The sequence below is a fragment of the Myotis daubentonii genome, chromosome 10 (assembly GCF_963259705.1).
Source record: "Myotis daubentonii chromosome 10, mMyoDau2.1, whole genome shotgun sequence".
Lineage (NCBI taxonomy): Eukaryota > Metazoa > Chordata > Mammalia > Chiroptera > Vespertilionidae > Myotis > Myotis daubentonii.
Genome location: NC_081849.1, coordinates 81,047,863 through 81,064,937, shown reverse-complemented (window position 1 = coordinate 81,064,937; position 17,075 = coordinate 81,047,863). Strand labels below are relative to the sequence as shown.

Genomic DNA, 17,075 nt, shown 5'->3' with positions numbered 1-17,075 from the left:
CCGTCTTCCCAAGATGGTAATTAAAGCGTTTCCTCTCTGAAGTGGTTTAGGGTCACCGATTTTGCATTAACAGAATATTCCAAGTGCTGCATTAGCTTATGTAACTCAGTACCTGGAAGTCAGGTGAAATGTTGCTGAATGTATAAAAGAGCGAAAAATGAGAGATGCTACTGAATCTTCTTTGCCAGAGTCTTTATAAATAGAACCAGTTACTGTCTGGGACGGGACTGAAATTTTCCATGTTTCAGTGCAGGCAGATGCAGGAGGCAGACTGTCCCCAGGGTCTTCTGCTGACTTTTGATTCTTTTTTTCCCCCCCAGTATGTTTTTTTAAATTTTATTTTTAAGAGAAAGAAGCAGGAGGAGAAAGAGAGAGAGAGAGAGAGACAGACAGACAGACATTGATTGGCTGCCTCCTGCATGCCCCTTACTGGGGATCGAGCCCACAACCCGGCGTGTGCCCTGACTGAGAATTGAACCGACCGCCTCTCGGTGTGTGGGACGACCAGGTGAACCACACCACCTGCCAGGGCAACTTTTGCTCCTTTAATTAGTTGTTGTCTGGTCCCGGGTGGGGAGACAGTTGAGGAAGGAGCCCCTTAGCCCAGTGCTGGTGAGTTCTGTGAGTAAGTCTGGGCTGAGAGGGGCCGAAGGAACTTGATCTTTGGGGCCTGAGAGAAAGCCAGACTTCAAACTGATGGCACCCGGAGCCTGGAACTCAAGGCCAGCCGATGTCCTGAGGGCAGCCGGGCCAGACTCAGGACCAGGACTGCTGAGCTGGGAGCTTTGCAGAATGCAGCGGGAGGCCCCGCCGGAGGGTGGTTGCCCCGGGGCTCACCCGGGGCCTGGCTCTGTTCACAGTGTTTTCTCTCCGTCTTCCCTGCTGATGCTCACAGCAGGCCAGTGAGAGAGGCAATACCTGCACAGGTTGCAGGTGAAGAAGTGGCTTCAGAAAGGCGACATGTCTCTCCTAAGAGCATCAGCTGATACTAAAGAAGGCACTGGATCCTGGGGGGTCGCTCCGAGCCTGGGCTGCTCGCCACCGGGCCCACCCGGCTAGCCCGGTGCTTTCCTGAGGAAGCCTGGCCAGGTGGGAAGGACCAGGGTCTTCCTGCCATGCACAGTTGGGGGGCGGGGCCCAAGACCAGGTAGGTCCCTAGGCCAGGGGTGGGCTTCTCGGGCCTTTGGGGGCCAGCTGTCTTTCCTGTGAGCTGGTCCTTCCTTTCTCCCCACCCCCTGCGGGGTTTGCAGGGGTCAGGGCAGAGGGGCCCACGGCACCAGGGGGCCTTGCGTCAGGAGTGAGGCCACTGCAAACACCCCTTTCGCCATCCCCTCTGCAGGACATGGAATTTGTCCAGGGAAGCCTTCAGGGGCTTTAGAGCCATTGCAGTGTTTATCCAGGGACGTGCAACACTGACAATTCCAGAAGGGCCTCGCTGCCCGGGAACCGGCCCTTGGCATCCCCTGTGAGTGGACATTTAACTGTGGTCCACCCGTGTCTCAGTGCTGCCCTGAGGACCACACTGGGAATAGGAGTCAGCAGGCGTTCCTGGTGAAGGGCCGGATCATAAATATTTTAGTTTCCGGGTCACGGAGGAAGCAGCCCGGGCAGCATGTTAGTGCATGGGCTTGGCTCTGCTCCCACAAAGCTTTCTCTATGGACAGCGACACTTGAGTTTCATGTAATTTTCATGTGTCACAGATTCTTCTTCTTTGGATTATAAAAATACTAACCTAAATGTATAAAGAAAGTATCTTAAATTCCCAACTGTACAGAAGTAAGTGGCAGGCCGGATTTGGCCCTGGCCATAGTAAGCTCTAGCTGAGAGCAGTCCTTGGTGCCCCGGAGTGCTGTGGGTGTCAGCTGCTTTTCCCATGATGGGGGTGGTCACCCCCCTCCCCAAATGAGAGGCCGCAGCGCTGGGCCTGGAGGCGGGCTGCAGCCTCTGACCTTCTGTGGGTTCATCTGCAGCAGCTGTGCCAGGATCAGCTCCGAGGTCACAAGGTCACAGGTCTCATCCCCAGGGCAGGGGTGGTCTCCTCCCGAGGCGGCCTGGGGGCTGTGCTGGGCTGGGGAGCATGGTGTCCCGTTGGGTCAGCAAGGTCTGCCCTGCGTGATGGGAGCGCATGCTCTGGGTCCTTTTTTAAAAAATTTTTTTCATGAACTTCAGAGAGGAAGGGAGAGGGAGAGAGAGAGAGAAACATCAATGATGAGAGAGAATCATTGATTAGCTGCCTCCTGCACGCCCCACACTGGAGATGAGCCCGCAACCAGGCATGTGCCCTGATCAGGAATCGAACCGTGACCTTCTGGTTCATAGGTCGAAGCTCAGCCACTGAGCCAGGCCGGCCAGGATGCTCTGGGTCCTTTGATGGCCCTCTCATCTGTGTTCTCCCCTGGGATGGGGTAACGGGGAGACCGAGGAACCCACTGTGTGTGACCTGGGCTGTGCACATCCTGTTCTCAAGTGAGCAGAGGGGAGGGGGTTCTGAATGAAGTGGCAGGAAAAGGAACAGGGGGTGAAGGGAAGAAAGGCCCCACGTTGTGAGCATGAGCCGCGGGGCCCGGATTGCTCCGGATCCTGTGGGGCTCAGCTGGCAGAAGAGGCGCAGATATCTTCATAAACCTTGACAGCATTGCTTCATTATTCATGAAGGCTTAAAAAAACAGACCAGCTCCATTTGCAAGGAGCTCATTCCCAAGGCCTTTCTTAATTGAGTTTGTATGGCAGTTCTTTGTGTTGACTACTAAATCAACATCCCGAACAAACAGCGTGTAAATTCATCCTTTCATTCAGCGCAGAGTCCCATCCCGCTTCTTCCAGGCACCGAAGCGAGAGCGGACCAGGTGCTCAGGAACCGGGCACAGGGCATCATTCCTCGGCCTTTTCTGACCTCTTAAGAGTAACTTTAAGAAGTGCATCATTTTTTAACAAAGGAAATTTGCCCCAAATCCAGAATGTGCGGACGAGATCTTCCATTGGTGCAGCTCTTTATGAGTGTGTGTGTGTGTCTGTCTGTGTCTGCACACTTCAAAGCTGTGTGGTTGAGGCTTTGAACAGCTCTCTCTGAGACAGATGTACCTTGAGGGCAAGCATTGTTTTGTTTTCAGTTCTTCTTTGATGAGATGTACCGTTTCCCACGGTGCCCCACATGGTAGTAGACACCCAGCACCCTCTGATGAGAAGAGGAAGGAACCAGGGCTCGGGGCACCCAGGTCAGCCGCTCCCAGCCTCGCCCTCTGTTCTGGGCACCGCGTTCCTGCCAGGCGCCGTCCTCGCCTCCATGTTCCTACGGACAGTACGTCCCTGCTCATCCTGTGTCTGTGGCCGAGCAGAAGGACATTAATTCTTCAGACACCTACAGACAGGCATCACCCAGGCCCACCCCCACCTGCCCCTCCCTCCCACATACCACTCACCCTTCTATTACCCCAGGGCTAACTATGTCAGTGGATTCTCCAGCTTTCCTTATAGATCTTTTTTTTTTAAAGTATTTTTATTGATTTCAGAGAGGAAGGGAAAGGGAGAGAGAGAAAAACATCAATGATGAGAGAGAATCATTGATCGGTGCCTCCTGCACGTCCCACACTGGGGATAGAGCCCACAACACAGGCATATGCCCTGACCAGGAATCCAACTGTGACTTCCTGGTTCATAGGTTGATGCTCAACCACTGAGCCATGCCGGCCAGGCCTTACGTATCTTTCTGTCCACATATTTCTGCTTCTTCTTGGCCTCCCTTTTGTGAATGGTTTTCTGTGCGTCAGGAGCCAGTGATGGGCGTGGCTCCCAGAACCCTGTGCTGCGTCCCGCTGGCCTGACCTGGGGCTGGTGGGTGGGACCTCCTGTGTCCTTGACCTGCTCTTGTTCAGGAAACCCACATGTCAGAGCCTGCTGACCTCCATGTGAAACCCACTCTTCTTGAGTGTGTAGCCAGCGCTCTCAGCTTTCAACAGTGTGAAGAGGCATGGGCTCTCCCAGGGCAGAGCACCCTCAGGGAGGGGTTCCTTAGTGACAGAGGGTAGTTGTGGATGGTCCCAGAGCTCAGCTGAACCAGAGGTCTAACCCAAAAGGTTAGCTGTGGGCTTACCAATGCAAGGAAGCAGAGCCTGGTTGGAGGTCAGGGCTGCAAGGGGGTGAGTGGACTGAGACTAGCTGAGGTGTTCGAGAGGCCAGACAAGAGGGGGACACAGCGGGGAGCGAGGTGGCTTAGGATCGGTTGGCCTGAACCCTTAGCATCTTTGGAATTTTTTTTTCCTGTCGATCCTCTGTGCTTTACCTAAAAGAATCAAATTTTAATGATAAGGAGCTGGGAGCTCATGAATTATTCACAAGCCAGATCTCCCTTATTCCATAGATGTGTTTCTTGAATTTTAAAAAATCTCGTTACAAGACTTTACATTCCTCTAATTAAACTTCTTCTTGCTAATGGGCCACCTTCTCATTCTCTAAAGACCTTTGAGCCTAAAGAGGGAGAGAAGCTACAGAATCGAAGTGGTGACTGGGCCACTTACCAGTTGCGATTGTGTGCAAGTCACAGGTCTGGCCTCTGTAGGAAGAGACACGCATTTACCTCGTTAATCGCACTCGCCTCCCAGGGTGGCTGGGGAGGTTAAATGCAATCACACATCTGGGGTGCCCGGCTCAATGCCCACCAGTACTGGTGCCACCTGGCCACAGGCACTTCTCTGCTTTTCAGCATTTTCACCACCTTGCCACCCTCAGGTCAGACATGATGGGATGCCTTCGTTTTCATCCAAGCGATGGCTTTTTATTGAGCTTCATGGAGAGAGTCCAAGGCCAGAATCCAAAGATTTCTAAAGGCTGCTTCCGGGACTCACTGGGGTGTGTCTGAGTCACAAAATCAAATACATAAATGTGCGAAGAAGCCAGGAGAGCGAGTGCCAGCCCTGCGCCAACCCAGAGGCTGCCTGTCCAACCTCGGGCCCACATTTCAATACAATCCAGGCCTAACCAAAACCTGGGACAGGGAAGGAAGGCCCCAGCGCCATCGGCTGGTGGGGATAGGTCCCTTACACGCTCCTGTGTAGCGTGACTGTGGCTTGAGAGCAGTGGTTCCTCCAAGTGTGGCCCAGAGACCATCCAAGCATCCGGGAATGTGGATGGAAGCAAATCCTCAGTCCTCAGCCAGACCCATGGAGTTGGAAAGGCTGGAGGTGGGCCCGGCCACCTGTTTGAACAGGCCCTCGGGGAGCTTCTGCCACGCTCAAACCTGGGGACCATGTCCTCAGCCCTGACTGGACATGGGGGTCTCCTGGGGAGCTTGAAAAGTCCAGTTGCTTGGTTCTCAAACAAGAATCCCTCAATTGGGATTTGGAGTACAGCCCGGACACCAGGAATTTTCACAGCCCCCCCCCCCCCCCCCGTGGATGTTCAGGGGCCTCAGGGGTTGGTAACTGCCCTCTGAGGAGTCTGTTACAACACCCACATGCTCCTCTCGGGGTGGGAGGGGAAGCGGGAGGTGTGTGCAGCTGGGCAGAGCTGCGAGGGGCCTGCTGCCCCTGGAGAAAGTGACCTAAACTCCCCGCCTCGAGAAGCATCCTTGATCCGGCTTCTTGTAGACGGAACGTCTATTTCCTCAGTGCGCTTTGCTTTGAAGGTGGTTTTTCTTTGTTCAGCACATGCAGGCATTCATGTTCCACAAATGTGAACTCCTGAGTTCTCAAAGCCCCCCCCCCCCACCCCGTGGTGTGCCCGCTGGTGAGCCCCCTGGTATCAGCTCTTTATTTCATCCGCACACCGAAGGAGCAGCCCAGCCCTGGGCATTGAGCAACGTAGATCGTTCAACACTCACTCGGGGTGTGGGGCACTGACCCCCAGCCAGGAAGCACGCAGGACCAGGACTCCGTGGCTGGTGACAGTCTCCCGCCTTCCGCTAGGATGTGAGCGATGGGAGGAGTGAGAGCTTCCTAATTGTCACTCCTCTTTCTGAGTTAAGACGTCTGTTTTCTGGAGGAGAGGCCATGCACCCAGCGAGTATATTGCAAATGCATCTGCTACTTGGAACCTGTGGGTTCCAGCCCTAGTGTGGTAGACGCTGCACATTTGAGGAATGGGTGGGTCTGGATCTCATTTTGGTATTTCCTGTGTTACCCAGACGAGTCGGTCTGGTCACCGTGGTCTCAAGCTGTGGCCTCCAGCCAGCAGCACCTGCACCCCTGGGAATGTGTTGGAGAGGCAGCTTGTCCACCCCACCCAGCCCTCCGACTCAGGGCTCGGGGCTTTGCCCAGCCCCCCAGGAGGTTCGGACCCTGCAGCCCTGGTTCTTGTCGGTGAAGTAAGGCGACTGGCCCAGGTTATATTTCAGGTCCCTTCCAGCTCTCTCTCCAGTGGCCTTGGGGTAGGGCCTGGAACAGGCAGAGCGATTCTCTGTCTTAGATCACCAACTACCCCTTGGATGTGTCATTGAAATAATTCAGCTGAAAACCAGGCACGTGGGTAACAGAAGAGAAACAGATCTCCAGACCTCCACACCCAAACCCCGTTAGGGTGCTCACTATAAAAAAAACCGTGCTACCTTCAGCGTTGGTGTCATTTCCCCAAAATGGGAAGGGCGCACCCCCATTTCTGTAGGGGCCGCGGGCTGTCTGATCGGACTCACTGAGCAGCATTCTGCAGGAACTAAGAAACGGCGTTTCAGAGGGATGCACAGAGGTACACAGGCTTTGCCGTAAGACAAGGGAACATTTCAAGCCGTTTATCAAAGCTCACGCAGCTTCTATTTCAAGACGGGCGGGGAAAATATCACGGACCAAGAAGGGAAAATAAATCCGTACCCAGAGCGTCTCATAAATGAGAAAGCGGGGGACTGTTGGCCTCGCCGGGTTCTCGGAGTATTTTTGTCGCAGTGTGGAAAGCTTCCCGGGCTTTCAGCATGTAATTCTTTTCGTTTTCCTGATACCAAAACCAAGGTTGTAAATTACTTTACTGATGGTTAAAGCCAAAAGGGAAAAAGGAAACAATAATTTGAAGGAGAGAGGAGCTGGGAAAATGGAACCTGGAACCTGGGGACAAAAAAGAGGGAGAAAGAGAGAACAGAGTTCACCCACCACTACGAAGTAATTTGTTTTCCATCTGCAGTGCAGGGAGCTTCACAATTCAGGGCAGGTCCCAGAACATCAAAGGCAGTTTTCTAATTGCTTCTGTAGAGTAGCAGCCTATTTGTCAGAGACCAGAGGAATGGTGTGTTGAACATGAGAGAGAGAGAGAGAGAGAGAGAGAGAGAGAGAGAGAGAGTGCTGTTATGCCTGGGAGGGGTGGAGAAATTGTAGCTTTTGTTTAAAAGGATGGACTGCAGGCCCATTATCCCTGAGCGAGTAATGCGGACGGAGGAGGACCACAGTTGAGGACCTCTGCATTGGGCATCTCTGTGAACTTCAACACCTGGACACTAAAACCCTGGATAAGAGCCTGTACTCTGAGTATTAATTGACCATAAAGGTGTGGGTTTACTTCTGGGCTCTCTATTCTGTTCCATTGATCAGCTTTTATGCTAGTACCATGCTGTTTTGATTACTAGGGCCATGTAGTATAGTTTGGTATCAGGTCGTTTTGTTCTTTCTCAAGATTGCTGTGGCTATTCGGGGTCATTTGTAGTTCCATATACATTTTTGGAATGTTTGTTCTAGTTCTGAGAAATATGCCATTGGTATCTTGATAGAATTGCATTGAATGTGTAGATTGCTTTGGGTAGTATGGATGTCTTAACGACGTTAATTATTCCTGTCCGTGAACATGGTATATGCTTTCACTTATTTGTATCTTCTTCATTTTCTTTTTTTACTGTCTGATAATTTCCCAAGTACAGGCTTTTTACATTCTTGGTTAAATTTATCCCAAGGTATTTTATTTTATTTTTTGATGCAGTTGTAAATGGGACTGCCAAATTCTGGCTCTATACTTTGGGCAAGCTCCCCAGACAGCCAGTGCCTCAGTTTCCTTCTCTGTCATGGGAGAATAATAATTAAACCTACTTTGAGGATCAAGAGTCAGTACATGAATGTACTTTGCAGAATCCATGGCATAACACGGGCATTATTTTATTGGGAGTATTTGCTAAATAGCCACATGTTTCTTTAAAAGAACCCTAAAAGTAAATTATATTATTTAACTGTAAGACCTTTTGAAATCAGTGGTGCCCTATTTGGTGGCCCCAGGTGTGCATAAGGGTGTGTGTGTGTGTGTGTGTGTGTGTGTGTGTGTGTGTGTGTGACTGATAGAAGGAGGCTTTGAAGGGTCCCTGGGAGCAAATGCAAACAAGACTGATGACTTTTGAGCCGTGGGACCTTCTCCAGGGTCAGCTTCACTAACATACAGCTTTGGGGGGTTGTTCCAGTTAGATCCAGAGAAACTACTCTTTGTCATTTGGTTTCCTTTTTGTGTATTTATTTTCGGAATAGACTCATACACCAACACTAGAAACAGGACTGAAATAAATGCCATACTTCCCTCTCTCCCACGGGGCACACTCTTCTTCATTGCTGGGACCATGCTGGGTGGCAGCTAATATTGAGCAGCCTACATTTTTCTCAGATCAACTGTCCTCAGTCTGTGTAGCGTCAAAATGCTAGCAGCACCGAAACAAATGCATCCGACTTGCAAATGGTGCTGCGGTTTCCTCGTCAAAAAATTGGGGAGGTGGCACCCACTGCCTGTGTGCTAGAGAGAAGATAGCATGGATGACATGAAAGGACTCCACAAATAGTAACTTCCTAAGCTGCTGCTGTATTCATGAAAATCCAATGTACCAAAGTCAAAATAATACCTTTGTGTGCAGTGCGAGACATGCCACTGCTCTCTAAGAACTGGCGGTATTACAAAGTCTTTCATCGCACCTTACTTTTTAGATGAAGTCTCTGATCATTGATTTCCAGCACTTTGATTTTCCCCCACTATTGAACACAAACCTGACCTCTTACTCCGTAAACATCAGGTGAAAGCTGAAGCCCCCTGTCTTTAATGTGTCTGGTGAATTGCATTTTTGACACAATTATGTTTATTTCATGAGATCTGTCCCTCTTACTATAAGTGGTGGTGCTTTGCGATTTTTAAAACTTCCCAACATCCGAATAAATGAATCAGGATAAAATTCTGAATGAAAACAAAGTCGCTCCACTGAGCCACCCTGCTGTAGAGAGCGGGCAGGGATGCTGCGGCCGGCAGGTAGCGCCGCTCTGCGGTCATTTCAGACGCTGTTTGGCAGCTCAGAACATTTGCGTTTCAGACATTTCAGCAGCATGGGAAAGACAGCGTCTATGTTCTCTTACATAATTTACAGGAGCGTGGGCTGTTTGAACCTTGAGTAAGTGAACAAGAAGTCCTTCCTGAACTGGAATTAGAAAAACTACAGAGAACCAAAATGTCCTGGCAGTTCAGAGAGCCAAGCTGCTCATTCACAAGGATTTAGGAACAAAACACAATTATGTAGTTTCACACCAATTACCTATATTAGGAGGTAAAAGCAAGTGTTTTAATGCCTCTTTAACATTTATTTTTCAGGTGTTTAACCAAAAAAACCCCCCAAAAACAAAAAAACTCTTAAACCACTCACCATCTGTAGATGCATGCTCAGGACGGGGAGGCGTGGTCTGTCTGAGGATTAACGGTGGAGCGTGGTTTGTTCCTTGGACAAGAGCCTTGTGGTTGTTGGGTGACCTTGAACCTGTGGAGCATGTGTTGGGCGTATTTGTGACTATGATTTTGTCTTCCTGGTTCTCACACTGTGTGCAGTGACCACAGGTCAGCACACTCCCCGAGAGCAGGCAGGTGTCGGGACCCGGGGCAGCTGCTTTCTGTCCAGTGCCCATGCCCCAGGCCTGTGGGCTGTGTAACCCTGGGCAGTTCACAGAGTCCACGGGCTGGGTGGGCACCATGTGAGGATGAGGAAGTTAAGGTGCAGAATGAGCAGCTAATGGCCGAGATGTGGCCTCATCTCAGCTCTTTCTCCCCAAATGCTGGTGGTTTCACCACAGCACAGCTCCCAGACACACAGTTGTTACATGATTTTCTTTGACCTTCAGTGTTACATCTAAGGATAATCCTGCACTTCGCTCTTCAGCTGAGTTCCTAACCCGGGTGTAAAAGATGGCGTTGCCGCCCCTGTAGATAGAAGCTCCTACCACTACCCAGCAGGTTTCCATGGAGATAGAGGTGTTCCTACTTGGTTACTTGGAGTTTGCCTTGTGGTGCTTCGGCCTTGAGGTGGGAACCCAGACCTCTGCTGGCTGGTGGGTCCACTGAGGCATTAACCTGATACAACCTTGTGTTTTAATCACAGAATCACGTCAACCCCGCCATGGACTTTACCCAGACGCCCCCGGGGATGTTAGCCCTGGACAACATGCTCTACTTCGCCAAGCAGCACCAGGACGCCTACATCCGGGTAAGCTCACAGCCCCTCGTGGTCACAGGTTTCTTGCTGAACTTGAATTTCAAGCTCACAGGGATGGAGGCGTTCCCCTGAGATGAGCGGCCCCAGAGGTTTGGCTTTCATCACTCAGTGAAGTAAAAATTAAAATGAAATGAAACCCACCAGGGGCAATGACGTAAAGACTTTTCACCTCTAAGTATTCTTCATGTGATGACACTGAAAAATACAATAGCACAGCCCAGCCAGGGTGGCTCAGTGATTGATCATCAACCTATAAACCAGAAGGTCCCAGGTTCGATTCCTGGCCAGGGCACATGCCCAGGTCGCAGGCTCGATCCCCAGTGTGGGGCATGCAGGAGGCAGCCAGTCAATGATTCTCTCTCATCATTGTTGTTTCTCTCTCTCTCCCCCTTTCTCTTCCTCTCTGAAACCAATAATAAAAGTATACTTTTTACAAATACAATAGTACTGGAAAATTGGTTTATGTGGTTCAATATCTAATTATGACAGAAGCTCTTGGGCTTCAGTAACAAGGTCGGAAATGAGCTCTCTACCAGAACCCTGCATGGCTCCGACGAGAGTGGAAACTGTGGACTCTAACACTCCAAAGCAGGGGCCCAGGCACCACCTCTGTGCACTGCTGGAGATACAGTGAGATAAACAGCCAAGAATGGGAGAGGCGCGGAGGTGGATCCCTTTGTGGGGGGTCAGAAGGAAAAGGGAAGATGCCCCTGCTGGTGGGGCAGTGCAGGTGTGGGGAGGACCAGGTGAGGATGGGGGGGAGCATAGGGACTGTGACAGAGGAGGCCTGCCCTTCGGGGCTGCTCCACGGAGGTCCTGGGCTTGTGCTGACACCTGTCGCCTGTCCTCAGGGTGAGGAGCCCAGATTCAGTCAGGATGGGGTGCACCCGCCCACGCTGGGGGGGCAGGATGTGGACAAATGGGACAAAAGAACTGGCGAGCAGTGCCAAGGATGACTCGATGTCAGCTTAGCGCGTGAGGAATGAGTTGTCCAGTGCAGGACAAGTGGGGCGGAGATTAGAGAAAGGCAAGCGTCTGTTACTCACCTTTTCTCTTGGTCCCTCCCAGTGGTGCTGGCTCCGGGACACTGGGGTTTGGGCCCGCACCCCGTGGTTCTCTGGTGATGCAAATGTGGGCAGCTCTGTTGGTCTGCGCTGAAATTTCTTGCCTAAACGGGAGCACTGCCCCCGGGGGCATTTGGAAATGTGTGGGCTTGTTCCTTTGGCGCTCACCATGCCCGGCGGGGTGCTGCCGGCCCAATCCTCTAATACACGGGACATCTTCACCATGAAAAAGTGTCTACCCAGGCATGGCCCCCTTGACAAAGACGCCAGGCCCTGGGTTCCCTGCAGGCACTTGGTTTGAAATGTGTTTTACTGAAGAGAAACAGACTCGTGGACAGAGAACAGACTGACAGCTGTCAGAGGGGCGGGCGCTGCGGGGCTGGGAAAAGGTGAAGGGACTGAGAGAAAACCTCATACGCTTTCCCATCATGCAACTTGATAAGCTTTGGCATCCCCTGAAATATTATTTGTAATTTGATTAGACAAAGGGTTTGGTGCATTTCTCTGAAAGATGGGAGATCGGATTGTGGCCAGAAGTGCAAGCTCCCGTAAGAAAAGCGTCTTCCTCTCTCCCTGCCTGTTGAGGAGTGACTGGCATACATCACTGTGAGCGTTTACGACACAGCGTGATGGGGGATTTATGAAGCCAGAGAAGAAAATGGTTTTGTTTTTCATAAAAGTTTCATTTGGCTTGTAATGTGTGTATATTTGTTGCGCAGATATGTTTTCTAGGAGTGTAATCTGCTTGCAAAGAAGTGAATTAATATTTGAGATACTGTGTAGTATAGCCTCCGGAAGGTTGCGTGTGAAAACGAGCCGTGTGGAAATTGAATTCAGAATTAATGATTCATGTTTGTGGACGGAGAATGTTTCTAAAATTAGAGCTTAGTGCTGCTGAATGCATTGTTAATTGCATAAGCAGCATATGTCTCATGAAAAGTAACTTAACGTATTCAGCCCATTCTCCTCAACGCACTCTCTTAAACCGTCGTAAGTGAAATGACTGTGATGGAAACCGTACGGAATTTATCTCCAGTAGGACCTAAATGAAGAGCCTACTTATACCAGGAAAACGTGTCTCTTCTTGTCCACACGCACTGTTTCTTATTGGTGAGACATTCCTGTAACTGAGATGAGTATTTTCTCAGAAGTGTCGCTTTCCCGAGGCTGTTGGGCCCCACCTGACGCTGGGCCTGGCGGATGGGAAGTGGGCGCTGTTTTCCCGAATGCCTGGGTCACGGGAACAGCCTGGGGGCAGAGACCTCGGGCAGGAGGCTTTGTGGTGGCTGTGAAAGACACCAGTGATGCTGAACTTGGCTGTGGAACCTGGGGCTAGTGCTCTCAGACAGCTCAGTGAGTGTGCTCAGGAGCAGAGCAGTCCTTTCTGAAACGTAAAAATGGTTCTTTTCCCTAAGTTTACTTTTTGTTAGGATTTGCTCTTTTCGTGACCGGGCAGATCTGTCTGAACACCATGGTTTATGTGTTATTTCTCCCTGCCCTTGAGCAGACATTCGCCCTTCCCCATCAGAGCCTCACCATTCACTTCCCCATCAGAGCCTCACCATTCGCTTTTCCCGTCAGAGCCACGAGAAGTTTTGTAAAGAAGCTGTAACGTGCGCACACACTCGCGCACATACACATGCAAATACTTCCTCTGGGCTTGACATCCCTGCACCGACATGTTGGCTCAACCCATCTTGTCGCCTGCTGTTGGCACTCACCTGCCACCCACATTGCCACACCCCCACCTGGGCTTCCACCGGCTGCTGTCCAGAGGGAGGCAGGGCAGTCTTCCCGCCTCCTCTCAGCCCCCCGCCCTCCCACACTGGACACTCTGCCACTTGCTGTCCTCTGTCGCTGCCCATCATGCCTCTCCCCTTAGCTGCCCTGGTCTCTCTGGTGGGTCCTCTCCCTCCGCCTGCCCATCCGATGGACACGATCCCCGGGACTGTTTTCTCTTCAACCCCCCAGGCTGCCCAGGTTACTGAGGAACCACCAAAGGCCCATCAGGGAGCGAGGTGACGGGACTCCCCAAGGACTCCCCAAGGACCTCGTCACTCAGGAGTCTTGTCGTTGAGGAGCTTTCTGTATAAAACAGAAAGGAGGGTGGGGCCGGGGGGGAGAGGTCAGTATCCGGCACTTTCCCTGTCACTGGAAATGTATTTTGATTGGGGAGGTGGGAGAATTGGGGACACAGACCACAGTCCTCAGCACAGATGTGGAGGTCAGGCCAGGAAAGCTTCCTGGAGGAAGCGGTCCCTGCACTAAGGTCGGCAGGTAGTTCTTAATCAGGGGAACGGAGGGAGGGAGGGGAGGATGCTAAGCGGAGGGAAGCTGAGCAAAGGCAGAAAGGTGTGTGCTTTGTTCAGGGAACCAAAGCTCGTGTTACACTGTGCCTAAATGTATGCTACCATGTCTACCGCCTGGACGGTGAGCGTGGTCACGGCCAGGGAGGCAGAGGGGCCGGCTCCTCGGGAACCTGTCGCTGCATAGTGGTGTCTGGACTGAGCCTGAAGGCCGTGAGGAGTTTCCAAAGTGTTTTCAATAAGGATGATGAGAGCTAATTTTAGGAAAGTCACTCTCCTGCTAGAAAACAAAGATGAGACTCACGGCCGGCAGCGGAAATCCAAGTGGGGTTACGGAGAAGCACTGGCAGCCCTCACCGGGTAGTGGCGCGGCCATGGAGAGAGGCAACTCGAATGAGTTATTCTGGATCGAAAAGAAGCTGCTGTCTCCGGGGAAGAAGGAGGGGCTTAGTGGCCGAGCGCATGTCGGGTGGTTGTGTCTTTAGTGACACCGTGCGGTCTGTAAGGGCTGTTCCCGTGGAGACATGCAGACCCTTAGCTTCGTGTGGGGCATCTGTGTGGTGGGCCCACTAGTAGGCAGTGAGAAAGGGCAGCCAAGTCAAGTCTGCATAGACTCCACAGTCTGTATGTTATGTGTCCCAGGACCTTCGAACCCACTCTCCGTGGAGCTGTGAGGATGACCTCAGACACCGCGTTCCGACGCGCGGGGGAACCCCTGGCCACAAGCCTGCCTCTGTGGCACCTGGCACAGGGCGGAGTCTAATAATTTCTTGTTAGTTACATGAGTAAAGTCTCTTCAGTTTTTACTTAAACGGTCTCTTGCCAGTGATCAGTGTGTGTGTTACTATCTGAGAACCGTGGCTTCGTGCTTCCAGCAATGACCGGAGGTATGTTTCTGAACGTGGATTTATGGACAGGCAGCCTGGCTTCTTGTGAACCCTTGAGTGAACTCGGAGCTGTGTACTGGGGAGAGCAGGGATGGGATTGAATTAGCCCACACGTGGGTGGGCACAGCACACAAGGAGGAATTGTGGGTCTAGGCACCCGCTGTCCCCGAGTCAGATCTTGAGTCCTTGGTGACCTCAGACTTGTGGGTCACACTTACTTGGGACAGAATCGCTTATTTTCTTTTTCTAAATATATATATTTTTATTGATTCCAGAAAGGAAGGGAGAGAGAGAAACATCAATGAGGAGAGAGAATCATTGAACGGCTGCCTCCTGCATGCCCCCCACTGGGGATCAAGCTGGCAACCTGGGCATGTGGCCTGACCTGGAATCGAACCCTGACCTCCTGATTCATAGGTCGAATTTCAACCACTTAGCCACACTGGCCAGGCAGAATTGCTTTTCTGCAGATACTTCTCCCCAGCGAGGCCTGTCTGAGAGGTGGAGCGCAGTGCCCGCTCCCTCCCGTGGCCCTGCGGTCACTCACACGTCACAGACAGGGCAGTGGCACAGAGCTGAGATGTCATGTCTTGGTGCTGTTGTTGTTGTTGTTGTTGCTATTGCTCTTTCTGGAATGACAAGCTTAGTGGCTCCACGGAAATATGGACTCAGAATATATATTCTTGGTGTATTTGATTCTTCACTGGAACCTGCAAAGAAACCCACATTACTTGATTTTTTCATTTGGTTCAAGACTCACGCTGGCTGTTGTGGGAGCTGAGTTTCAGCTTCAAAGTAGAAGTCATGACAAGCAAACCTAAGGTTCCCAAACCGTGGTGGCCGGCTCTGAGGTGGAAGTGGGGCCCTAAAGAATGCTGAAGAAAAACGCTGCAACAGTTTCAGGATGAACTCTCCATGGGAGTCACCTGCATCCTTGTCTGACAGAGAAGATGAGTCCTCAGTGTGGGTCGGGCAACATGCAAGGGTTGTTCCCTAGAGTAGCTCGATTCTCAAGAAGAGCCCATGACATAAGCCTTGTTATCACCGTGTGAGAGACTCGGGAATGGGGCTTCGAGAGGAGCAGACGTTCCTCAAGGTCAGACGGGCAGTGGGAATCTGGACCAGTGTCTTTGACCTTCAAATCCCAGGCTCTTCCCACTCGGAATTTGTGATGACTATTTCACCCAGTTGGAATATATTTGCACACTGGGTGATTGTGGTAGAAGAGAATGAATTTCCTGAGGGGGAAACATAGAACTCCTTTAAAAATAAGATTAATTACAAGGGTTTTGAGCTAGGGCTCATGTGTGTTCCTAAAACTATACCAAATCAGAAAAAAATTATAATGCATAAATAGAGGGTATTTGTAGCTAAGAATTGTTTTTTCAAGTTCTTTCATTATAGCTATTTTATTAAAAATTTAAAGTATGTTTACACTGAACCTTTAACTTTATTCTCCTTGTGATGTATAGTTAGTAAACAATATTTTAAAAAATATTTGGGAAAAATATTGGCATAGACCCCAACTCACCAAAGGGCCAGGAAGGTCTGCTTCTTGATGCAGTACTGAAGAGAAACACTGTAGGATGACCCTGTATGAGAGTAGCTACTATCTTTGAGGCCTTTGAATTTTTGAGCACTTAACATGCATTATTCGTAGTCTTCCCTTCAATGCTTCCAGAAACGGGAAGATAAGGTCACCTTTGTACCCTCTTCTTTTAGCACATAGATCTTTCTGTCCATTGAGGTCTACCTCAAATTCAAAGCCATTTGGGGAAATTTTTCCCTTATTGCTATAAACATAATGAGTAGCAAGCCCAGAGCTTGCTATGCAATAACAACCACACTAAACACTTTTAAAAATGTCTCACAACACCCCTATGAAGTGAGCCCTGCTGGTATTTCCATTTTGAGATGAGGAGCTGATACACAGAGAGGTTGGGAGGTTTGCCCAGGATCACACGGCTAAGGAAGTACCAGAGCTGACTTTAAAACCAAGGAGTCTGCTTCCAGTGTTCAGAGCCAGTGCCTCCTAGGAGTTTGCAGACTCATCCAGAGGTTGCAGCTGTAGTTCAAACGAGTCCTATGGGTGTGTTTCGGTCAGCTGGCACAGTATTTTTAATGAGAAGATGATTGACTTGCCTGTAGGCAGGGCTTGCTCTCTCTCTCCCTCTCCAAATAACCAGGTGCCAGAACTCCCTATTATATTCTGTCTGGCTGCTTCCTGCATTCTTGTCTGCCTGGTACTTGGGGGACTTGAGTTAGTGGCCACTGATACTGGTGGTCTGCAGTGACCTCTGTAAAATTCTGGATGCACACAGTAAGTGCTCAATCATCTACTTGCCTTTTTGCCTTTCCCAGTTCATCAAGTCTTCCTTGGTTCGGGTTCCATCTCCCAGGGGTTTC

General features: G+C 50.7%; 1 protein-coding gene across 3 annotated transcripts in view; it reads left to right on the top strand.

The window, feature by feature from the left end:
* The window catches only part of ELMO1 (engulfment and cell motility 1), a 391,973-nt gene that overhangs the window by 192,684 nt on the left and 182,214 nt on the right, over window positions 1–17,075 (top strand). For all 3 annotated transcript variants that reach the window (XM_059655863.1, XM_059655865.1, XM_059655862.1), the window contains one exon: window positions 10,299–10,403. In XM_059655863.1, coding sequence (XP_059511846.1) covers window positions 10,299–10,403 — 105 coding nt within the window. The remainder of the gene's footprint in view (window positions 1–10,298; window positions 10,404–17,075) is intronic.